This window comes from Chamaea fasciata, unplaced genomic scaffold, assembly GCF_029207755.1.
Source record: "Chamaea fasciata isolate MVZ Bird 193981 ecotype frontalis unplaced genomic scaffold, bChaFas1.0.hap1 SCAF_1, whole genome shotgun sequence".
In the NCBI taxonomy this organism is placed as follows: domain Eukaryota; kingdom Metazoa; phylum Chordata; class Aves; order Passeriformes; family Sylviidae; genus Chamaea; species Chamaea fasciata.
In genome coordinates this window covers 86652515-86678444 of record NW_027094086.1, presented here as the reverse complement: position 1 = coordinate 86678444, position 25930 = coordinate 86652515, and the positions used below count along the sequence as shown (strand labels likewise).

The 25930-nt window shown below is 45.9% G+C and overlaps 1 protein-coding gene across 3 annotated transcripts in view; it reads right to left on the bottom strand.

Annotated features, from left to right (window-relative positions):
• Window positions 1–21595: 21595 nt before the first annotated feature.
• DSP (desmoplakin) overlaps window positions 21596–25930 on the bottom strand; it is a 39216-nt gene continuing 34881 nt past the window's right edge. For all 3 annotated transcript variants that reach the window (XM_066187800.1, XM_066187809.1, XM_066187818.1), the window contains exon 24: window positions 21596–25487. In XM_066187800.1, the coding sequence (XP_066043897.1) occupies window positions 22293–25487 (3195 nt within the window). In that variant the 3' untranslated portion in view covers window positions 21596–22292. The remainder of the gene's footprint in view (window positions 25488–25930) is intronic.

The window sequence follows — 25930 nt, the reverse complement described above, 5'->3', positions numbered from 1 at the left end:
AAGCTTTCCCTCTCTGGGGGGACAAGCATCACGGCTGCCCCTGGTGGGTGGTGGCAGCACTGGGGACAGCGGCGTGTGCCCTGTGCCATCCCTGGTGGTTGTGACTTCCCGGCGGGAGCTGTTCCCTGCCTCCATAGGGAGCAGGTGTGGCCAAGGCCCAGATCTAAGCATGTTTTGCCTCAAACATTCTCAGTATTGCTACAGGAAAGGTGTGATCAAAGCAGAGGTGCCCCCCAGAGGTGGGGTAGTGCTCGTCTGAGCCAAACTGTCACTCTGCCTTGAGACTCATGCTCAGTCCACCCCCCGACTCACCTCCTGGAGAAGGCCTGTGAGAAGAAACATGCAAAAATTCATGTTTACATTAGAGGTGGGAATCAAGTTAAGTATAAAAGGGAGTGGATTGGGCCCCCTCGCTCTCCTCTCTCTCTCATTGTCTTGCAACCCCAGCTCCTGACCATCCATGTGACAAGACCAGCCACTGGGATCTAAGGACTGGTAACATTCTTTATTTTCTTTCCTTGCTTTGCCCAGGCAAAGCTCAGCTATCATATTCTGCTCTGTGATCAGCAAATATTAGGGTGTTGTGGTGGCAGTGACAAACTCTCTGTCATCCAGTCCCTCTAGAACCCCTGAGGCTTACCTCTGGTCCCCTTAACACCATGATACTCTGCTTGGAAACCCTTACAAAATCATCGTGGTGAAGGAAAGTGGCAATGCAGCAACAGCAGACACCTCGTTGAATACCTGGAGACCTGTGGGGACACTGGAGCTGGGGCCATTCTTTTAGTGCCCTATTTTCATTGGGTGGTGGGGGGTCTTTTTTCAGGTGGGGACAAATGCAGCTTCTCCTGGGAGAAGCCTCATCCAGGGGTCAGTTTCTCAAATAAGCCTGGGGCCAATGTGTGCTGAAGGGAAACTCATCCCACAGGCCGGGCCAAGGACAGTCTGCTCAGGATGCTGCATATCTGAAGGGCACCATTGGTTTGGGGTCTATTGTTCCAATTGTATGAAATCACAGCTATCCTCTTCCTGGTTCCGGGCACCAGCAGCACAATGCTCGCAGAATGAATCCCTTTTGTTGCTGAGCCCTTGGACTCCTCAGGATGCAGGTGGTCTGAACTGCCAGGCTAGAAACAAAGGGATCACTGTCTGTCTGCAGGGGCTGAAGGGCTTTGACCAAAAGAAACAGAACCGAGTTGAACTCCTGTGTTTGCAGAGATCCCCAGACATCCCTCCCATCCACACCCCCCACTCACCACTGCCGATCTCATCCAGCTTCTCCATGCTGTGCAGCCAGGCCTAGACACAAAGCTCCATCAGCTCCTGCTCCCTAGCATGCTTCCAGCAGCCTGGCCCCTGGCCCTGCCTTCTCCCTTAACAGGGGTGGCCCCAGGAATCACCAATAGTCCAGGGGAGTGGAACTGGGCCAAGTGGCCACGGGGCCACCAAGCCCACCTACATGGACCTACAGTGGTGGCACAGGGAGGGCTGAAACCTTGCACACAGGGTCAGTAGGGACAGGGCAGTGCAGCAGCAGGAACGGGGGCCAGGCTGCCCAAAGGGGCTGGGGCTCAACAAGGAACCTGACAGCCACCTCTCTCACAGTGGCCTGAGGGTCCCTGAGGTACAGCAGGCTCTGATGCAGGTACTCTTCAGCCCTGCTCTTGTCCTTCACCAGCTGGAGAGAAGACAAGGGGAGGGGCATGCCACGCAGTCCCTTAGTTGGCTGGGCCAGTCCCTCCTGCCAGCACTCGTCATTACTGAGAGCCCGCCCTCTCACTGGGTGCAAGGAAGGGAAAGACTCCTTGGGGCTCTGTCCTTCCGGACAGGAACAAGGGTCCAGCTCCAGGCTGTGGGCTCAGGGCTGCAGCAGGGCTGGTGGGGGCTTTGTGTGCAGGGCAACTCTTACCCAGGCTGCACCTTGGGGCTTGTCCTTACCAACCACTTGCCAATCCTACATGTCTGCTCTGTCTCCAGCAGGTGCTTGAGCTTCTTCCACTTGAGGAGCTTGGCAGCAGCAAGGAGGGCTTCCCCAGAGGCCTGCACAACAGCAAAGCTGTGAGATAGCACCATGTCTGGCAAAGAAGACCTCTTGGCTTTGCTCCTGGAGTGATCCTACCTTTAGGAAGCTGGGATATGCCCTTGCCAAAGCATCTAGGGGTCTCTTGAGGACAGCCCTGGGGTACAGGGAATGAGGCTCAAAGCCCTGGCCTCCAACACATGCCAGGAACAGCAAAGAAACATGTGGGGACACACCTATTCAGGCTTTGGTGGCCATGGGGTGCTGCCAAGCCCTGCTGTAGCAGGTAGGGCAGGTGCTGGAAATGGCCATGCCAGCTTCTCCACCCCTTATCACACTGGTTCTGCAGGGACCTTTCCCACGGGTTGTGCTGGAGGAGCACTGCTCACTGCCAACAGCCCACCTTTGTCTGTGTCACTGCTCAGCCTTGAAACCTGTACCTTGGCCACACTGGGGCTCTGGTCACTCAAGCGGAAGAGGAGTGGGATCAGTACTCTCCTTATGTAGCTGTTCCTCCTCTTGTTGCTCCCCACCACTGGCTCCAGCTGGTCTTTGAAGAGGCAGATGGAGAGCTCTCGCAGCTGGCTGCACTCCTGGTAGGAAGGAAGGAAGATAAGCTTTGGAAACAGCAGCTCCCTGTCCACTGTGATGGGGGGTGATCATGGCTGAAGTGAGGGGATATGCTCTAGGGTAAGATTCCAGAGTAGGGAGAAGTTCTGCTGGGCTGCAAGGCCCAGAAGCCACAAGAGCCCAGAGGAGCAGAGCCTGCTCCGAGTACTGCGCACAGGGCAGTTGTCACTGCCCAGTGCCTGTCCCAGGGCTCAGGGTGCCACATCAGCCTTATTGAGTCAAAGAGGAGCAGAAGATTTTCCATCAGCTGCCCAATGATGGGGCTGCCCACAGTCTTCTCCAGGTTTTGAAATGTGGTGGTTTTGCCCATCACATTTTTAATGAACATTAGGACCTTTATCTTGAGGTCTGCACTGCCAGCCTGCAGGATCCCCATCATATCTGGCAGGAAGACATGCATTTTTCTTGCCTGTATGAAAGACACTTTCTTTTTTGTGAGAAAATTCACACCTGGAAAACTCCTCAGGCAGCCACCAAGACCCACCATGGCAGGGAGGGTGTTTGGAGCTGTCATGTCCCTGCCTGACTCCCAGATCAGACCAAGCCAAGCCACCACCTTACCCACAACCCCAGACTCCAGCTGCCAATGTGGCTGTCCCCAACACCACCCTACTCACCATGCCAGGCATTTCTGACAGCATGAGGAGGCCTCCAACCAACAGGGAGGCTGTCACCAGTCTTGGATGCTGCTGACTGCTCTCAGTGTCAGGCTTGTCACCCAAATCCATGGATGGAAACTGTCTAGAAGACAGCTGCAGAAGTAAGCACAGCAGTGAGATTTACTGGCAGAGCCTGCAGGCTCGTGGCAGGGGATCAAGGCCTTTTCTGGTAACTCACAGCCAAGTGAGGGATGCAGGTGCCATCTGCAGTAGAGCTGGGAGTATTGGTCATCCAGAGGAGCCAAAGCAAGCTAAGGAATACAGTTAATATCTTCTCCTGAATCTGGGGCTTGTAGAAGATCTGACCCCATAGCTGCAGGGCTGTGCTGCAAGGCAGAGCACTCTGTCAGCAGGGTTGCCTTGGCTGCAGCATGGCCTGGGCCAGCCCCACGGGGCTTGGCGTGTCTGGGGGCCCTGTCCAGGCAGGCAGGAGGGGACTGAGGGGGTGTTCCCCAGAAGCAGCGTGGTGGCTCTGGGCTGGCTTGGCCATCTATGCCTCCTGCAAGCCGAGACAGCATATCAGGGCTGGAAATCTTGGTGGGATGGAGAACCCCACTCCTTGGAGGTGTCCTGCAGCACTCATTAGGTCTGGAAGTCAGAGAGTTTCGAGGTCTCTCTCTCCGCAGCAAACAAGCCCTCCAGATTGTCAGGGCCAGTACCTTGTCTCCTTGTGAAGTGGCATTCAACAGTGTTGCGACCTCCTCAGGGTACTTGTCAGCCATCTTCATAAGCAGGGAGTCAAAGCAGTGACGAACTGCTAGTTTCTGGAAGTCTTGCAGGCTGTCATAGATGCAGCTCACAATCTTCTGTACCTGGAGGGGACATAGGTGAGAGTGGTGCTGCCACTGGAGCGCAGCTACATCCTCATCTGCTCTTTCCATCCCTCTCAGCTGCCTTAAGGTGGCTTCAGGTACCTGAGACACCTGAGTTTGGGAAGAGGGAATGGACAGAGAAACAAGGCCTGACAGGGCTGAAGGGCAGGGCAATCCAGCCACCGGCCACTTACATCCATCATGGAAGTCCAGGTCTTCCATGACTACTTCCAGAATGTGTTCTGCCACCATCTTGTCAAATACAGTGGTTTCTGTCATTACCTCCATGGCTGCAAGGATGATGTGTGCCCTCTCAGAAGGTATGAGGTGCCTTTCGAAGGGCTGTACCAGGAAGGAAAGGAGCAAAGACATGTCACACCAAGGACCCTGATGATGCTGCTTAGCTGGATAGAGTGAGCTGTCACAGGGTGCTGGCCCTACAGAGAACCAGGGCTCACTGGTGTGCAGGAGGGCTGGAGCTGCTGTTGGGACACCAGAGTGCCACCCTCAGATAGTCTCAGCCTGGGGGACAGCAGGAGCCGTCTCATCAGACAATGAGGCCACATCAGCCCCTCTGATTCTGGGTCCTTTTGCTCACACAAGGGCCCGGCCCATGGCACAGACAACATGCCAACAGAGTGCCAACAAGGGAGGAGCTCCTAACCTTGGTATAGGGCAGGTTGACACAATGCAGCAAGGAGGGGGAGTCACCTTCTCCATGGAGTTGTGTATTATCCTTTAGCCTTGACCTGCCTACAGAGCAGAGCAGATGCAGAAATCAGTAAGACAGAGTACCTTTGCCAGCAAGCTGTCCAAACTACTCTGAGATCTGCTTGTGAGATGGAAGGAGAGAAGCAGTCAGGGAGATTCTGAAGGGTGTCATATTGGAATCCACAGATCAGCAGGGCTGAAGATGGTGAAAGGAGAGAGGAAGGAGAGCAGCAGAGAAAAGTTCCTGGATGTGAGGAGAGCACTTGGCTTCAGCAGCAAATGACAGCTGGATGATACAGGAAGCAACAAGAGGGGCAAAGATGGCAAAGCAGAGACACAGAACTTTGAGGAGATGTCTGTGTGGAGGGGAATGAAGTCCATCACAATGTCCCTTATCATTTTGCTTACAGATGAATTCACTGAGGTGATGAAGAGTGCTCAAAGCTGTTTCTTTTTCTCTGGACGAAGTTTGTAAAAGGAGACGATGTCCCAGCAGCTGTCCGAGGACTGAGATCTGGATGTCTTCATAGCAGGCAGTGCAGTCTTTTTTTCTAATGGGGTCCCAGTCCTGTATAAGGGAAGCAGTAGAGCAGCAGGGCTGACAGCAGGCAGCTGGTGCCGAAGCCCCGCACCTGAGAGTGTGTGCAGGGCTGGATCCCTGATGAGTCCAGGATTTACAGAGCCCACATCCCAGAGCAGTCAGCTGGGCAGTAGCCCCAGCAAGGGAGAACAGCAGAGCCTGTCTAGACAGTGCTTTGGCTTTACCTTCTGTGTGGAATAGTTGTACAGAAAATGTCTCAGCATTTCAATCCTCCCCAAGGCTCTTGACCACACTTCCTATATCCTGGAACTGGTGAAGTCCAGCGGCACCTGGGCAGAGAGAAGCTGCTGGTGAGCCCTGGAGCAAACACCCACTTCAGCAGCAGCAGGGCAGCTCCAGTCCTGCATGGGACTTGCACTATCCCTCAAGGCTTTCTCTGACCTCGAGCAAAGCCTATAGCAAGGCTCCTGCCCCTGGGCTCCCTTGTGAAAGATGAAGGCGCTGGGCCAACCACGTGGCCATGCAGGAAGGCAGGTGCCACCCTCTGTGCTCCTGAAGGAGTTTGGTAACTGCCTGGTCACATCCCCTGCTCCCCCACAGGAGGTGGGCACTGTCCTGCAAGGCACTGGTCTGGGGGGGATCACTCACCCATAAGAGAGCAACACCTCCCCCTCAGGGTGAGGAGCAGCCCTGGGACCCCCACTCTTTGCACAGGCCATACCTGCAAGATGTTCTGCAGCTCCTCGCTGATTCTGGAGGGAGGAGAGCTGAGGGCTATTGCCCTCAGCATGGAGTCCATGCTTCTCAGGGTCTGCAAGGAGGTCAGAGAGTGGTGGCAGTGATTCTTCACCTGATCTGAGGCTGATCTTAGCTGCCAGTGTCAGGGGAAGATGCCCATGCTTCCCAGGAGAGACCTCGGAGCGGGCAGTCTTCTGTGGACAGAGCAGCCTGCAGCACTGGCCGTGGCTGGACCCTGAGATGGGGATGAAAAGACTAGAGCAGGAAAGCAAAGCTGAGACCCTACCCTGCCTTAGACCTCTGGTCATGGGGCAGCACGGGGTGAAAGCAGCCCAGAGGGATTGGGAGCTTCCACAGCTCACAGAGAACTTACATTCTTTAAGAGGAGTTGTTGATCTCTGTTTAAATGAGAGCGTGGAGGAAGCCAGAAGACAGTTCTGAAGCACGTCTCTAGGAGGCTTCTCTTTTTGTCTTCCAGCACCACTTCCACTGTCTTGCTGAAAGAGAGAGCCCATCTGGACACCAGAAGCAGTGCCTTGAGGCCTTGTGCAGAGGGATGCTGTCCTCTGGAGAAGGGTCCCTCAGAGGGATGGGCAGGTACCTCAACGTTTTAAAGGTGAGCATGGCAACCTGCCTCAAGTCTGTGCACAGCTGGTACCAGGTCTCATCTTCCAGCATCCCCTGCAGAGCACAACAGAGCTGCCACCTGGCAGCTGCCAGCACCCAGTGCCACCAGCCCTAGCTCTGCCCAAGAGCTGCTCTCACAGGGTGTCAGTGGGCCTTGCCCTCTTCCCCTGAGCACTGGGTGCTCCCTCACCTGGATTCTCTCTACCAGGTCATATCTGCGGCAGAAGTCAATCAGGTACTGTGACTAGCCAAAGAACACTGTGTTTATGCACAGATTCATGATTTTGTAAAGAAGGGTATTCTTGCATCTCATGTCCTGGCAGCCAGGGGACAGATAGACAGACAGAGAGCATGAGAAGTGGGGACAGATGGCCAGCAGGGCCAGAGTTCTGAGGGCAGCACCATGTGGAAGCAGCAGCCCTGTCCAGCCAGGACACCTCCAGCAGCCCAGCAACCAAGCCTCTGCCAGCAGATGCTGGAACAGTCACAGTCCAGTTGGCCACAGCTACCTCACTGAGGTTGCTAGCAAGGATCTGGATGGAGTTCACAACTTCCTCTTCCTCTCTAGACATTTGTAACCAGCTGGCATCTAACAGAAGGGCAGAGCAGGGAGGGCTACTGAAAGTCTGGCAACAGGAGAGAGCAGAGGAAGATCTGCTCACTGCCCAGCCCCACACGTGCTCCCCTGACATGGGCTTCCTGTGCAGCCCCCAGCTGAAGGCTGCCCAGCAGAGGAGTTGTCCTGGTGGGACACGGTGTGGTGGGGAAAGTGCCAGTACCCCAGGCTGAAGAATGTGCCGGCAGACAGACAGGAAAAGTCCAGCATTCCACAGCACCCCTGCCTCCCGCCAGCCAGCTGCCCTTTACTGCCCGCACCCTGGAGCAGGAGCTGGGGCCCCTCCTTCGTCACACCCAGCCTCCAGGACCTTGGCTACCAGCGTGCTTGGGAAACATGATCCTGGCATTGTGCAGGATGTGCTGGCAGCCCCAGCCCTGCCCGGTCCAACAGGGCCCCCTCGCTCACCCCTCGGCAGTGGATCCACCACAGTCATCTGCCAGGGCACCGTCCTCCACCCAGGCTATCCTAGGCTGGCTAGGGTGTGTCTCCTCCATTCTGCAGGAGTAAAAATGAAAAGCAGGAAAGGGACAAGTGAGAAGCTCTGGGGAAAGACCTCAGCACGACAGGGCTGCTGAGACAGAAGGAAAAGTTGGGCTGTGCTCGGATGCTCCTCACCAGCTCCATGATCTCATCCTATCCCATCATCCTGCTGGACACGTGAGCTGTACTGAACACACGTGCTGTAGTGGGGTGTCACAAAGGGCCCCCCTGTGTGACCCACCACCAGCCCCTAGCACTGTTGCAGTGTTTGTAGACATGGAACAAGCTCCTAGCTGTGGGTGCAGGCAAGGAAGAAAACCATGCTATGTGTTTTTACATAATATATTTTCAAGTTCACCTCATTTTAAAAAACATAAAACAGTAAAGCAAAAACCCACAAAATTTTGTTATTCTATTGTTAAAAAATAGCACATAGGGATAACTTTGGGGGTTTCTTCCTAAGCTTATTCAGTCACAAAAATCCTTGAGTCTCTGAGATTTACTTTTTTTAAATTCACAGTAGTTTACTGAACTGTTATACTTTTTGTAAACAATAATCAGGTCTTACTACTAATTTTAAAATAATTGCAATTTAAGTAAATGCCCAAGATTAGAATTTCCCATTGGCATGCACTCAAGCTTTGCATATTCCAGATATAACTAAGACAGTAAAAAGGTTTCCCTGAGATGAACATGTTCTTGTACTGTAGGTGATCATTTTAAGTTCCTCCTAAGGGCTGCAACTCCTGGTGCTAGAAGCGTTTTTGTAAAAGAGAAAAAGATTAATTTCTCCCTAGGAAAAAAAGCTTTCTGCGAAAGTTTTTTGGGGTTTTTTTTCAGCGTCAAATACATAAAATGCAGCAATTTATTGCATGTATACCAAAAATACTGCAGTATTTTACCTAAGAAAAAATGACAAACAATATGCATTAATGAAGGTGCTAAGTCTCCCTGAAGGATAACGGTTCTTCTCTGCAGATTATGTTGCATTGGCTTAGGGTATCATCACAGGACCATTGAATCATTCCAGTTGGAGAGGTCATCTAATCCAACTCACTCAGAATTTTAAAAATCCTCAAGAGTCCACAAAGACACGTGAGCTGAAAAAGTTTGTCTTTCTGTGATTACACAGGTTCTGATGGTCTTTGGCTGTACCAGCAGGTTGTCCCTGTGACATGGATAACAGTGGGGGCTTGGACTCTAGTCTGCCTTGCTGTGAAACCATTCCACAGCAAAGGAGAAGAGCTGTCTGGACACAGTTCAGTTACATGATATTAAATCAATTAACTTAGTTTGACAAAAGGCAAAAGTAAATAGAGAGTACCTCTATTTTTATTCTTTCCAGTTTGTTTATTGATATTTTCAGTAGGTTTCCCAGATCTAAAATAATGTATGAGAAATACTTTATTTTATTTTACTCATTTACCTAGATATTTCTCCTTCCTCAAAAGTTTTACAATATATTTAAAGCCCTCTTTGGTACATTTATTGCCCTTCCACTGACAGCCATAATTCCCCGTGACAGCTATCATTAATGGAAAAAAAAATTCAAGAGGACTTCATAATGTTGCAGTGACAAAAAGAAGAAATACTTTTTAAATTGTCCTGTAGTTTATTTCTAGATTTGTTCTTCCTGAGGGATACTCCATTGTCTTTGCCTTTCAGAAGGAAAGGGAGCCCTTGTAGGATAACACGGGAGACAAAGGACAGAGTTGGGGCTGACCAGTTCAAGCTGCTTCTCCATGGGGAGAGCAAGGCCATTAGCATCTACAGTGCAGCTGAAGATGGGTCTGGTGGAGAGAGACCCGTCTTCCAGAACATGGGAAAGGTTTTGGATGGAGCCTGGCACAAGCTTGCAAGGGGAAGCCTGCTCACTGTGTGTGTGTACCCCATCAGTCCCGATAGAACAAGGAGGGCAGAAGGAGACTGTGCTCGGGCAAGGTAAGCCCAGGAAAATATTACTGCTGGGTGATCATCAGGGCCTCACTGTGGATGTAGAAATCCACTGGATCTCGGCTGCCAAGTGTTAGCCTACGCATGACTTTGGTTTTGTGCTGTAGTAGCAGGAATTTTTACTTCATCACCCTTGGGATTGAAGGGATTACTTCAATTTGGGATTACTGTGATAGTAACAGAGCTGTAGTTAGTGATCTAAGAACAGCATTTGTTTTACTTCAGGTGCAAAGGATGTGCCCACAGCAACTGGAAGTGACTGGCTCAGAAGACTTTAAACCTTTGTTTTTAAAAAAGAGACTGATTAATGCATTCTGCCTTTTGCTTTGGTTCCTCCAAAATACAGAACAAGTCTCTGTTCCATGGTCAAAATAACTCTGGAGACTGAAACTGGCAGTCACAGCATTTGTACTCCCTGTGTGGCCCTGACTTGCTATGAAAAGCCACCACTGAAACAACACAGGGCTACCAACCTGGCAAAAGCAAGATAGGATTTCAAACAAACAAAAAAAAAAATTTCTAGAAACTCACTTTGAGCTGAGATACTTCAGACCATACCACAGTCCAAACTAAATGCACAAGGTACTTCCTTGATGTTTAATTTTTCCACAATTAGTTCCTATGATGAAAGCACCACCACCACACCAGAAATCCTCTCTATCCCATGCAGACAAGTTCACAAACCTACAGAAGTCCTTCTCCCACAAACTGGGAATTAGTTTACTCCTATATTTGGGAAATGCTCGCTATGCTAGTGAAGGCATCTATGTGGATAAGCAGGCAGACTGGACCTAGAGAAAGTATCTGTATGGATAAGGAGACACACTGGACCTAGATTGCTGCTGTTCAGAAAGTTTAACACAAGCAGAGGAAACCTACTATGAAGTTCCTGGAGTGGCAAGCTGACTGACAGCAAGACGTCTTTGTGGTTTCTTTTCCCTGAGGTTTTTAACAAATTAATTTGCCTAGTTTTCACTGTTGTTTTTTCCTTCACGTCTTCCTTACAAGAAGATGAGCAGGCAACTTTCTTACTTTATCAATTTGTAAATATGGAAATTAGACATATATATATCTTTTTTTGTTTTTTTAACAACTTTGTACACACAGGGAAAGTGTATCAAGTAATGCTTAAATGAACTAAGTTTAGCCTATCTATTGTTTGTTTGCTTTCCTTGTTGCATGTTTCTTCCCTTTACCACTAGAAAAGAATGGGAGAAAGTGCTAGTTTGGGACATATGGAAACTCCCCCAAGATTGGAGCAGTGCTTTTCAGAGAGCCAGGTTATGCCAGTTTGCCTGGTAAGAAGGACAGACATTTACATTATAAAGCAGAGCAAGCATCCAACAATACATGAAACATTAGGGGGTTGCAAGACTGTAATACTCATTTGCTTAAAAATTTGAGTTTGTTTGAAAATATTAAAGAACTAAGGGGGGAAACTGGTCTCACTGGAATCAGCAGTCTGTTCCCTGTTCTTTCTGTAGGGCCAGAACTTCATCCTAGATCTCTAGGAGGCAAAGCCTCTCTCTTTATCGCTGTAAATCAAAGTACTTCTAATTCCTCTTAATTTACCTAAGATTACAAAGAGCTGTAGTTACCCAGATTGGGATCTGTGTTTGAATCCAAGTGTAAATTTCAGCTCTAGAGCCACTGCAAATTTAAATTTTCAGAAGATAGGCTTTTCCTAGTCTCTGAATATTTTTTCCTAAACTCTTCATGGGCACATTCGTTTTTACCAAGAGTAATAATACACTGGGCTGGGAGACGTTGTCATACATATCAAAGACAGCAAAATGTTAGTATATTATCTATTATTCTGTATTTCTACAATTGTAGGAAGGACAACCATGTGGTCACACCTAGGAATAGCAAATAATACTTATCTGTCAGATGTTTAAAAATGAATTTTTTTTCATGCTCTAAATTTATGTCAGATACAAAAAACAGTATCTTGCATCTGAACAGCATCTAACTGAAAGTGATAGTGCCCGTTAATAATGTGAAATATATAAAATGCTAAGAATGGCTATAAAAAAACAGATACTACAATAAATCAGTGATTGCAGTGAGAATGACATTTTCAACACAGCTGCCCCCTTCTCCACCCCATGACCCACAGATCCCTTCAACACATTCATCGACTTTTCCTGGACAGCTTTTAATCCAAAATTCCTTCTGTGTTTAGGTAGTGAGTTTTTTCTCAATCAGACTGTAATCCTTATCTTCTGACTGCTAGTACTAAAAAGGAAAGTCTGGTGGCTTGACTGAGCACCAAGAACATCCACAACCAATGTGTCAGGTATGTTTCTTACACAGCCTCTCTTTGAAACATTAGAAGATGATTGTGGTTTAAAGACAGGTGCTTTCTTTCTCTATTTATTTCCCTCCCCATCAACCTGCTTTTAGACCAGCCTAGTACTTGCACGTACATAAAATCATAAGGCATCTATAGTGCGTATGAGTTATTGCAGAGCATACTACTGCTGGGCAACAACTGCTGTAGAACTACCTTTCACAGAAGCACTTTTGATCTTTTTCCCATCTTTCAGGTACCAGAATATCAGCTGGAAAGTTATTTCATCTCATCAGTGATGCCCCTGCTCCAGAGTTACCAATCAGTACTTGCTTTGTAGTTTACAGGTTGTCTCAGACCCAGTAGACTTTGAAAGATCCTCTGGCTTCTCAGACATATGGCAAATAATCAGAATCCTTGAACAACACACATAATTACAAAGCATATACCAGTTGTCATATTCTTTTGTTGCCTTCATTAAATGTTATCCTTTTTCTTTATCAGATACCAGGTACCAGGGATTAGGCAGACTAGTTAGTTGGACTTCAAGAGTTTTGGGTTCATGGGTTCCAAAAGAGAGAGAGAGAGAAGTTTTAACACATTTTACACAGGTTTGAAAGTTCTTAATCATATTTAAAAAGTCCACATGACTAACTCTTTGCCTGAAGAAAAAGGTAAAGTTGGTCATCAAGGTGGGAAAGCCAATATTTTGCATTGCCTCATATCTCAACTTTAATACTAAATATCAGCTATTTAATTAATAACCATTGCACCCTTGTTCAGGTGTTCAACAGCCACTGGGACCCACTACAGCTCCTACATATTCTCTTCAGGTGTGGCTTACAGTCAGCAGCAGCCAGTCCTAAATCCACACCACTCCTGAGCAGATACACTTTTTCTGTATCTCTTTTTTTTTGTGTATGTGTTTTTCTTACAGTTGTTATTGGGGGGTTTGGGGGGGGGGGGGGGGGGGGAGGGGAGGGGGCAGGTTTTAATTCCTTGGTTTCGTGCTGCATCTCTTCTCTGTCCAGGCTGTACAAGGGAAGTCAGCTGAAGCTGGATGAATGCAGGATTTATCCCAGTGTTGGTGCTCCCAAGAGGTCCCAACAGGCCCAACACATTCTGTAACAAAAATGTCTTTAAAAATTCCTATTCCTGCTCACTCATGAAAATACCTTTCCTAAAAATGAGTCCTCCTGGTTCCAGCAGGACTGAGCATTCAAGCACTGAGAAGACTGCAAAAACCAGGCTTAAGGAATGTTCAGTGATTTTCAGCAGGCTTACCTGAATGACTAGGACGACCAAAATCTTCCTACTCCTAAGGTTGCTGGTTTTGCACAGATTACTTAGGAAGAACACAGAGCACTTGGTCAATCTCTCTTTATCGGCCAAAGGACAGGATTCAAATGCACAGCTACATGATGGGCAGAAACACTGCAGCCTTGAGATAATTTGACTCATTGCTCTAAAAATTAAGGAAATTATTACTGTGCAGGCTGATTAGTCCTGACTATGGTCTTTGCAAAACATTTTCTAATGCTTGTTCTTCAGAGGATCACAATCTTTCTGATATCGTATACCCTGTACCGCATGAAGTTGCAGGCAACTCATTTACAGCACCAATCCTTTAATTTTGCTTTAGTCAAGATTATAGGAGGCATGGGAGAGACCTAGAAGGTGAGCATATAATATTAAACCAGGTAATTTTGAGTTTGGGCCTACATCATTGATATCAATGGTGCCAGAAATTTCTGTAAAGCAAACATATTTTTTTTTACAGTGATTTTTAGGGATGCACAATGAAAACATTTAACCCTATCTTTTCCCTTTTTGGAAAAAGCCAACATCCTTGCTGTGAAACAGCACCTTATTGTTACTCCTGGAACTACAATACTTGGACTCCACTGCATCATGATATGCAGAAAATGCCTTTCCCTGAAAGCCTATCAGAATCTTTTCTTGGGTGACCATGAACTGGAGAAGCACAAAACTGTTTGATATATTATTCAGTTATTCAGGTCTGAAATCAAAGTTATACGCTTGTTCCTGAAGAAGTCTAACAAAAAGCATGCAAGTGGAACACTGTGGGCAAACCTCCAGCTTTGGAGCAGTTCCTGATTTGCATTGGAAATAACTATCTAGTGGTATGAAACAAGATTATTGGAGAAGATTAAATTCACTTGTATATAAAAAATAATAGCAAAAAGATCATCTGAAACACCAATAAATATTGAGGAAGATGAGGAGCTTTATTTCGAGTGCTTTTTCATTTTCATAGTGATGAAAGGTGTGCAGGATCTCAGGAGCAGATGGCAGTTCAGGGAAGTGAGTTAAGGTTTGCTGCAAAATGCTAAAGAAACCAGTTTTCAGGCAAAATTCTTATCCTGGCAAAGATTTCATGGTTTGCTCAGGGTCCCCCAGGGACCACAACACTAGGAGGTAAGAAAGGATTTCTGGGCCCCAAAGACAAACAGTGTTGCTGGTGCATTAAATTGGTTTTAGTACTCAAAATAACTGGGATTAAGAACAAATAGAAATGAAATGATAGCAGAAAGTAACATCTTCCAAAACTTTACCTTCCAATACTACGCAACTGACTTTACTGCAAACATCCTTGCCAGAAATCTGATAGTGGCTAAAGAGCTCCAGATGATTTCACAGCCTAGTTTTTTACTATGATTACACCAAGAGGCTTGCCATGCAATTCAGTAATATCCTTGACTGCTGCTTTCTAAGCTTCTCCCTTCCTGTTAGTCAGGGCTGCTGTAAAAATGAACTAGAAATAGATATTTTTTTGTTCCCCCAGAATTAAAAAATAAACAGAAATTTCATGATAATTCATGATAATTCTGGCTTTAAAACTCTCTTAAGATTCGCATTAACTGCACAGTGAGCTTGTATCAAAGTCTACTGCAATTTACTGCCCTTTTCTGGAAGTGAATGATCCCAGATGTTTTCAACTGCCTCAGCAGGAGGTAAGAGTGAGCAGGGACAAGGACACTCCCCAAGAAGACTGGGCTTTATTGTATTACACAGCACACACAGCCTGCATCTTCACTAGTGGAACTTGGGTACCAGTTTCAGGAACCTATACACGTGACAGTGCATCTGTCATGTGCCAACATAGTAGGAAGCAGCATTTTTAAATTTTTTTTTTTTTTTACTTCTTCAAATACCATCTCCAGTCTGCTGTAAAGCCCAGCAGTAAATCCACATCTGGAGGAAAGCTGGCATATGGCAGGACGACACCCTGGTGCTAAGGCCTAACAGCACCTTCTCTAGGGAAACACATAACTACAGTCTTCCAGCAAATTATGTGCATATCTGGGATGTGGCCAGGCCAAAGGGAAGCATCATGTCCCTGCTACAAGCAGAGTCCTGCTTACCCCTGGAACAGATTCACATGGCACTGTGCAACATTCAGAACTCAACCAGGTGGGATGAGAATTGCTAACAGAAGGTGTTTCCAAGCTTTCTAGCAGAAGGGGAAAGCCTTGCTTTCAAGAAACACTTTCGTTTCCAGAAGTGGGGTGGAGGGAAGAAAGATCTTCATATATATTTCTGGAGACTGCTCACTAAAACTTAGAAAGAGTTCAAGACCCAAGTCTGAATTTGACTTAGATAAAGATATTTCAAATACTAAAATTAAAGAACTGTAAAGCAGGCATATCTCAGAAAATCTGCTCAAGAAATGACCCTTAGAAGAAGAATAAGCAAAGTGTCACGCGGAGGGGAGTAGGTGGTAGGGGTGGAAGGCAAACTTACAAACCTCTCACTAAGTATATATAAAAATAATTAAAGAAAATTAATTCATTATTAATGTCAAGTAAAATCAAGCAAATGTATAACTGACCTTTTATGCAGCCTCTGTGCACATTAGTAGAGAACTCAAGACACTGCCTGCTATTTTATATGTGAATTAGACCTGTGAAACAGGTCTAATTTCTGGTTAACAGAGAACTGAAAATAGTTCTTGCTTGACTTGTGAATATAAGTAAAATGTCCACAGATGTAAATAGAGCCCAATTCAAACAGCAGTGGGAAATCTTTGCTTGCTGGGAGCTTGAGAGTACTAATTCAGCTAGCAGCCTGTAATTGCCCTCATGGCACTTCCCACACGTACCTATAAGAAATGAAGAGTTTTATATTATTGGCATTTGCCACCTCCTGAACTTGCTCCTCCAGATGTAGAATTCTCAGCCATCCATCGCTGCATCAGGAAGTGGTGGTGGTTTCCTCTCATGTCCAACAGTTATGTCCACCAGAAAGCCTGATCTGCCTTGGCAGGTTATGTTGATGTAACTAATTTTTATGTTTACATAATTAATTTTTATGGCCTTTTAAAAGCAACCCCTGAAATATTAGCCATTCTTTAACTTCTTCAGCCAATAGTTCACATAACTGGTTGTGCCTCTTCACCCTTCCATCTTGAACTGAAGGGCAATACCCACAATATTATGTGGGTATTAATAATGTAATATATATAATAATAATATGTGAGCAAGTTTTATCCTCTGCTCAAAAACACCAACAGCTCTTGAGTGTCCTCCCTACCCCTTGCCAGAAACATGGTGTAGCTTGCAACAGTGATGAGCTTTTTGAGAGAAATGTCCCAATGATGTTCAATCCAGTTGTCACTAATTTTATCCTTTCCAAAGCTCAAACTCACACAGCCCCACATGTGAGCCACACAAGCAACTTGGTCCCATTCAAAAATTCCTACATTTGTTAGTCTCAAGGCCTTGAAAAGATGAGCTTTGGCAAAGATATCTCCCATGTCTCAAGACTAACTCCTCACCACCCACAAATGCCAAGATCACCGTGATTGCTCTGGGGTCCCAAATAGAAAGAATTTTCTCTTAATCGCCACCTGCCACAGGTCATAGCTGTTCAAACTCTTCCCCGATACCCACCAGATGACCAGTCCTGTGATGTCATCTGACAACTGAGCAATTTGGTGCAGCTCTAAAGTTTCCAAGCTATAGATAAGTGCTCCTCCTACTCTCCTCCATACACACCTCTCAAAAAATTTTCCAGAAATACTGACAATGCTAGATCAATAAAAACTATTTTGTAACATGCCAAAAGCTGTGAACAGATTTACAGATGAAAAAAGAGTTAATGAGTTTTAAAGATTTTCCTGCTATTTCCTAAATGTAAGTATTTATAGCAACGTTTTAAAATTGAACTGAATTTAATAATAAAGTTTTAAAAATAAAACCATATGAAAAAGAAATGTTGGATTATGTTTTAAACTCCTTAGCTCAGCCAAGAAAACAAGCACTATCCCAGTTCTACTCTTGGCTGCTTGTAAAAAACTTTCCAGTACTTTGCCTTTATAGGAGAAAAAAAGATAACAACCACACAACTCTTGGTCTAATTAAAAAATAAGTTTTAAAATCTGCAATATTTTAAAAAAGAGAAACCTAATCTGCCTAGACTTAATGTTGAGCCTGGCCCCAGAGGACCTAAGGGATTTTTTGGAGTGAAAGAAACAGCTGGGAAAGCAGGTAGGAATCCAAAAGCCCCGAGGGTCAGTTCACAAAGAAGAGTTGTGGCCAGATATGCTTCTCCTCTTATTTTGTGTCCTGCAAGAAACAAAGGCTGTAAGAGGTAAAAAGGCAATTTAGGTAGAGATCTCTCTGACTTAGACAGATGTCATGGTCTTGGAGGTAATTATTCACACTGGATGACAGCCACCTCTTATGGAATACTTTCATCCTCTATTTACCATCAATTCAACCATTAAATGAAATGTTTTAAGAGTGGAAAGCCTTGTATACAGTATGGGGCTTATTTGTAATCGAGAAATAGTACTCAGCAGCAGCAGCTTCCATGTATTTACTCTTGTAGCTGTGCTGGAATATCAGTACTCATTTAAGCTCTGTAAGAAACTGAGTTTATCCAACAGTTCCCACCACGTAGGCAGATAATGGGATGTGTGCCTGGGCCTTGGTGAGAGAAATGGCACAAGCATGCCTGTTGAAGGAAAGGGAGAGAAACATGCTTTGTCTGCCAGCAGCCTTTTCAGAGCCAGGGAACCCAGCCACTCTCCCTTAAGCATCTGCCGCATGGCGATTAAGTGATAATGACCCCAAAGCCCTAAATGTGGCACTTAGGGACATAGTTTGGTGGTGGACTTGACAGTATTAGGTTAACAGTTGGACTCAAAGATCTCGGAGATCTTTACCGTCCTCAGTGATTCTGTAACTTGCATGAGGAGGGTGCTGCACATACTGGAGAATCTAAGAGAAGGCATGCCCTTAACCAGTGCTTTGCTGTTCAATTTCTACTGACCTCCTAATCCTCACTGGTATTTCTCATGTGCATGTGCTAGACCTCCTCAAATTTTACACCAGTACAGCTTCACCCTGTCTCACAGAGTCACTCCTGCTCAAAGCAGCAGGAATTAGTCTCATATTTTTGGCCATGCAGAAACAGTACTTTTGAGCGTAGCATTATTCTGAGAGCATTACACAGCATGTAAATTCTGCTCATCTCAGAACAGCTGAGGATCAAAGAAACACCAGCAAAGTGAGTCTTCCAGATTTATATTATAAAAATGTATAAAAACTGGAACAAACTCAATCCAAAAACTGACCAAAGGTGGGTACCTTCTGCCTAAATACTTAAAATTTGCTAGTTATTTAAACATTTAAACAATACGACTTAGGATAACATTTAAACATTGTTATCCTAAGTCGTATTGCTGCTACTCTGTAAATCTCCCCACCCCTCTTCCATATTCATAAGGCTGGACTATTAACCACGGCAGTGCACATTTCCTGAGACAGACAAAACTATGTCTTGAGCATTGCTGTGTTGTGCAAACCTCGTGGTGCATTACACACTTCGGGCCCTAACCAGCAGTCATGTCCCAGCCTCAAAACGAAGGACAGCAAATTCACAACATCGAGGTCATCAAAACAGTCAGTAAAACTCTCATGAATGAATTGCTATCCTGCTCAGAGCAAAGACCAATTCTCTAAAGAGCTGAGCCTGCAAATGAGAACCTTCCCCAGCCACCGCGGCCGAGTCAGGGTGAGAATTGAACAGGGTGAGAATCACCTACCTTGGGGCACAGGGAGGAAGCAAGAGGCAGCAAATTCAGAGGAGTGGCTGGAAAGTATGAGGCTGCCAATAAGTACGCCCAGCTCAGCACTCCTCCTGAACAGGGAAGTGCTCACAGATATAGGCTGAACGAACACGGACACTCAGGCTTTTCAATGTCCTGGAGTTACTGTCTCAGCAGCAGAGATCATCCAAAGTTGCCAGTCTTTCTTTTTAAAATGCCTGAATGGTGTTCATGCCACCTTTGGTGCAAAAGAACTACAGATCTTATGAACATCCTGCTCCAAATACACAGCAGCAGCCCCCAACTCATGCCCGTGCTCCTGCTACATCCCACTACAACAAACCACAGCCCTCCTACTCTTCAATCCCCGCGCACGGATCTCCTAGCCCAGGAATGCTGAGCACTGCTGCAGAGTCTCTGCACTGCCCCGCTGGATGTGCTCACCTGTCACACCTCCCTCTGCCAGCTGACCTCCCCACAGGGCTGCAAATGGAAAAAAGGGATTCTTCCAAACTTCCTTCTTCAGCACCTTTTGATGGTGGAGGAAAATTCTCCACTTCTCTCTTTAGCATCCCACATTAGCAGAGTCCTGCCCCACCTGCTGCCTACTCTGGCTCAGCTGCTACTTGGACCCTGGGCCTCACATACAAAGCCACCACTAATACCACACTAGCAGCTGCTGCTGGAATGTGTGCAAGGAGAAAGCACTGTCACCATAATTTCTGTGATATCATCCCCTATTTCAGTCACTATGAGAGGACAAAAGGTTGACTGAGCAGTAAGAAAGGTAGTATGCAAAGATGGAGCTTTGAACAATACAACAGAGATGCCAATAATGCCTTGAATAAATAAGGTAAGCCCACTGTGCTACGGAGTGTGCAGGATTTCTCAGCCCATGCAAACTGCAGGGAGGTGTGCACCCAACAGTGAACTTTCCTTTAGTAATGACCAACTTTACTCTTACTGTAGACCCTAGGAACCCCACAGTCATTTAAACCTGCAGAATCAGTCTGGGATTCAATTAAGCGGTGATTTTTTTTTTTTTTAAAGGGTTGTTTCTCCCTAGCAGTCAGAAAGCCTTTCAGGCATTCAAAGTCTTTCAGACTGACTCTTTCAAATCTTTCAAAGATTGACTCTTCCTCTGGTAAGCTAATAAACTCAGCTGTAGAGAGAAATCTCCAAAAGCTGTGAAGATTCCCTGGAAGACAAGATGCACTTTCTCACCTACTTTCTGTGGAGGTCTCCAACATTGACGTGTAAGAGTCCCAATAATTTCTTAGTCCAGTAACTGAAGATACTTTATATATTGCAGAGATTTTATACACAGTCCTCATCTTCAGGAAACACTAGAAATATTTCTCAGACTAGAGGGTAAACTTTATCCAGAGACAGCAGGATCAGAACATGTGCTATTCCTTACTGCAGAAAAGAAATATTCTACAAAAAAATTAGGCAGCATAATTAAAAGTGATTAATGTTTATGCCCATCATCTTCTTTCTATCTATAGCAACTAAAATTCATAGAGGAGCAGGGTTCCTACACAGTTCACGACTAAAAGGAGGTATGTGCTTTGAACAACTTAAAGAAATTATTTCAGCTAGTGGCAAATTATACTAACAGTTTTGTCACTGAAGCACTGTATAAAACCATACTAAATTCTTGTAGCTGCTCAATCATTCTGCTGAGAACATTGTGCCTACCCGGAGGTATCTGCACTGTGTCCCACAGGGGAGAGGACAGAACAGCCTCCATGTACACAAGTCATTTTCTGTGCTGGCTGAAGTGGTTTCAAAACACTCTTGTGTCCTCTAATACTGTGGTCATTTAGTCCTGCCCTGGTTTTTCAGCTCAGATAAAAGGAATCAGCAGGATGCCAGCAGCCTACATAAAATTGATGACAGCAAGATATGCAAGCACTGAAACACTACCGTGGTTTTCTCAACCAAGGCTTCCAGGAGCAAACAGAAGAGGAAGAAGGATGTTACAAGAGGCAATTGTTCAGGTTTTGAAAGATGTTCCTGTGCCACAGTTGGCGAGCTAAACCAGCTGGTTTTTTCTTCTGCTCACTGTCCAAAGTTGCATGGATGTGTGAGGAAGAATCTGACTCAGTCCCTTGTAGCTGCAGAGACAATGAGCTGGATCACAAGCAGAAGAAATATGCTTCCTATTATCATCATCAATTCTATAAACAAACCTGCAAACAGGCATTCTGCTTCTGGGGCATAGCTTCCATTATTGGTGCTATCTTCATTTTCCTACTGAAAAATCAGAATCAGAAGTCCTTATTAAAAAAAGTGATGGCTCAGCATCATGAAATGTAATGTGCCTGCACACTTTTTATAACAAAGCTAATGTCTGCTTCTTTTAAAAATGTTTCTTTCTCTAACTTGCACTTCCAAGAAAGTCCACAGATAAAATTATTAAGTACACACCAAATACTTTAAAATTTCAGAAGTTTATTGTCCAGAATACCGCACATGGTACAGTTAGACTTTTTTTTTTTTCTTTGTTACAGGGCAATCAAGCAAAACAGTAGAAATGTATATAGTAAAACAAAAGCCCAGCCTAAAATAATAGCCCTTTACATCCACCAAGTTATACTTCAGAAAATGGCTAGCCAAAGAAAGAAGTAGAGCGTCTGAAAGACAGTTTCATGTTTATGGTATAGATTCTAAATCACTATTAAGGGCATTTTCTGTCCATATTGTTAATATCTTTTCTTTTCATAATAGGAAATTGAAAAAGGTCTATGTGGATAAAAAGTTAACTACTGCAAGACTTTCAAACCTTAGTTATCACCTTATAGGTTGATAGTTACAGATAACAGGAGAAGGCACGTGACATAGTATTTAAAATATACAGAGACCTATTAAAATCCAAAGACTAAAAGGAAATGGGAACTGAAACTCAAAATTCACAGATATTACTTTTGCATTCCCTAATCTATATTCTATAGGTTTGCATTGAAGCATTTTACAGCTTTTTCAGAAGGAAAGTGCAACACACCCAGAAAAGACTTCAAGGCTTTGCTTTGAGTTACTTTGTTGGTATTTTGGGGTTTTTTTTCTTTTAGTAATGGAATATAGGATAATCTAAATGATAATAAAATGCAGATGCATTCCCTCACTTGTTCCTAGCGCCCAATAGACCCACTGCTGAAGGCTGAGTATGAGTAGGAATATGAAGAGCTTGCTGAGGCATCAAAGCTTCCTCTCCTAGACCCGCTGCGAGAGCCTGAACGCGAGCCAGAGCGAGAGCCAGAGCGAGAGCCAGGTGCCGAGGAGACATTGTAGGGACTGGATATGCCTTTAGAGGAAACAGAGGCTGCTTCCAACAGTTTAAGCCCGGTGATGTCTTCCACCATTGACCGGTTCATTGCATCTTTGTAGGATATTTTCAGCTTGGTCTTGGGGCAGGTCAGAATTTTGGGATAGCTACTGGTGTCTTGTAATTTCTGGGCAGCACGGCCATCAATCAATCCATTCCTAATGGCCTCTTCAGTAGTTATTCTTCCACGAACTTCCGGGTCCACGAGACCTCCAGTGAGGTACTGGAATTCAAGGAACCGCTGCCCAGCCTCATAAGGCAGCCATTTCTCCTTCACTGCTTCAGCTGCTGACATCCTCTTGCGCCCGCCCTTTATGCCTTCAAACCCTAAGAAGGCCTTCTGGGCTGGCTTGAGACGTGTGGCCATATCCTGATCGATGATGCCTTGGCTAGTGGCTTCCTGGAGAGAAAGCCTCTGGCCAGTGGTAGGGCAAATAATGCCACCAGTGCAGGCCTGGGCTTCAAGTAACCGCTGCCCAGTGATGCTATCCACGATACCGCGCTGTATAGCTTCTGAAATGGAGATTTTCTCCAAGTTTTCCGTGTCAAATATGGCTGCAATGGGACTGCACTCATCTGGGGTCTCTGAGAAAGAACCGCTCCTGATCACTGAAGAAGAACTCCTGACACTCAGCACCGTGGGAGACCGAGTCACGGACTCATGTCGGAATACCTCGTCAGTGCCATTACGGCAGGAAATCATGTCTGCAAACTGGGTCAGGCTCAAGCTGCCAGAACGGTACTGGTCAAAAAACTTCCTCTCCACCAGGCCTTTATCAATGGCGTCTTGGATGTCATACTGGCTACCAGTTTTTCTGTCAACAAGGACTACTCTACTGCTGCCATCTGATCCTGTGATAGTGATTTCTTCCCACTCACACTCCTGTTCAGCTAGTTCTGTGTAGGTGTCATAATCTATGAGGCCTTTGCTGTATGCCTCCTGAACGGACATCTCCCGGTTTGTTTCTGGATCTACAATGACCACCCTGCGTTTCCTAAGGGTGTTCTTCTGCGAGGTGTGCACCACCTTTTTCTTCTCCCTCAGGGGCAGAAGGCAGAGCCCCGTTGCATCATCCTTTATGCATCTTTCTTTCAGCTGCAAGTAGGTCAAGTTTTCCTCTGTGTTGGGATCAAAGAACCCTTTGGTGTCATCACTGGGATCACTGAGGATCTGGTTGAGCTCCTCATTGAAGTAGCCACGCTTGTAGGCCGTCTCTACCGGCAAGCGGTAGCTCTCTTTTGGGTCGATGATCCCTCCAGTAGCAATCTGGGCCTCCAGCAGACGAATGCCGTGGCCTCTCTCTATGAGCTCTTTGTTCATTGCTTGGAACAGAGAAATGATGTTTCCAGTTTCTGGGTCTTTGTACCCAGTGACAGCTCTTTCAGCAGAGAGAAGTTTCTCTTTAAATTCAATTCCAACAAGGCCTCTTTTGTAAGCTTCCTCAACAGGCAGCCTCACATTGCTGACAGGATCCACTATGAAGCCTGTAGCTGCCTGGGCTTCTAGGAGTTCAAGGGCTGTCCCTGGCCTAACCAAACCTATTTTCATAGCCTGGTAAATGCCAAGTTTCTCTTTAGTAGCCTCATTGTAGATACCAGCAATACAGCTAGAGCCTTGCAGGAAATCAATAATTCTCTCACTCACTTCTTCCACTGTAATTGCACCTCTTTCCAAGTCATTCCTTGTTGATTCCTTAATGATTCCAGCCTCAAGCAGTGCATCTGCTGAGACAGGCTGCCTGATCCCTTGGAACGACATACTCCTCTTCTGCACTGGAAGGAGGAGCAGACCAGTGTGTGGTTCAATCCTGCATTTTTCCTTCAGCTGCATGTAAGTGACTGCCTTTTTGGTGGTGGGATCAATGAAGTTCTTTGTATTGCCTTGACAGTTGTTTAGCATCCTGTACAGGTCTTTGTCAATCAACCCACGGGACAAAGCTATCTCTTTGGGTAGGAAAACACTGTTGACAGGATCAACAATCCCTCCTACAGCCAGCTGGGCTTCAAGTAGACGAATTCCGGTTTCTCTGTCAACCAAGTTTTTCTTGATGGCTTCAGATACCGGCACAGTTTTGCCTGAGAAAGGATCCTTAAATCCTGTAATAGCCTTTTCTGCTGTATAGATCTGCTCTCGATCATCAAAGTCAATCAGATCTCTGGCGATAGCACTGTCCACTGTTAATATCTCATTTCGATGTGGGTCTATCACACCTCCAGTTGCTGCCTGGGCTTCTAGGAGCAGGACTGCATTTTCTGCTGTTAGCAGCTGATTCCGTTTGGCCTCAACAAAGGAGTACTTCTGTCTGGGTGAAAGGGACACCCCTGCAATAGCACCTGCCCCTTTGAGGTAAGGCTCAATGTCAGCTGCGACCTCTTCCACTGACCTCTGCCCCTTCAGCAGTTTATCCAGTGTGAGTTTGTCAATCAGCTGACACTCATACAACTGCATGGCTGTGATCTTCTTCCGCAGCCCGCTGAACACCAGCTTGGAGGCATCAATACAGAAGTCTTCCTCGGTCTGCGTAGATCTGTGAGCCCCATATGGACGTTGCTTGAGTTTCTCAATCTCTCTTTGCAGCCTGAGACGCTCTGACTCCAGCTCTGACTGGTTTTTGACAGCAGTCTCTTCTAATCTGCACCGGTATCTCTCCTCAATCCGTTTGATTTCCATCTGCAGCCTTTCAATCTCACTCCTCAGGCTGCTCTTCTCCCTCTCACTCTTCTCCCTCTCACACTGGATCTTCCTTATAGATTCCTCTGTTCGGGAGTGCTGGCTCTTCCACTGATTGAGGTCATTCAGAATTTGTTGCTTCTCACTTTCCAGGCGTTGCTTCAAACGTGATTCTGACTCCAGGGTAACTTTCAAACGGTTCAGCTCCTCTTCTAATCTCTGCAGTCTGGCTTTGTCTTGCTCCAAAGCACTCATTTTTATCAGCAGGGTTTCTCTTTCTTGCATAATGTGACTATACTGATTTTTGGATTCTTGAATCCTACTGGATGCCTACAATTGTGAAGGAGAAATAAATGAAGAAAGGATAGTTAGAGTTTGTGCTGGTTAGAGTTATGCCCTCTGCCTACAATGTTCTCCAGCCTGTCATTTAACCTGCAGCAAGCTCCCACTGGAACACATTCTAGTCGCAGCAGTGCCTTAGCAAGATTATGGACACACATAAACCAGAGAAGGCATATTATCCCTTCAATTACAGTGTCTCCAGTACTGCCAGAGACTCAAGAGACTTCATTCCGTTACCCACAGCCTCGATCTTCAGCTGATTTAGTTCTCCGTAACTTTTTGATACTTCTCACTGACAAATACACAGAGCATTTAAGACTCATAAATAGCCTGATGCTCAGCAGATGTCCTGGCAGTCCTACTAATCCAGGGGAATTTGCATCAGCTAAGGACTGACACATGGATAAAAAGGAAACATATGACTCAATTTT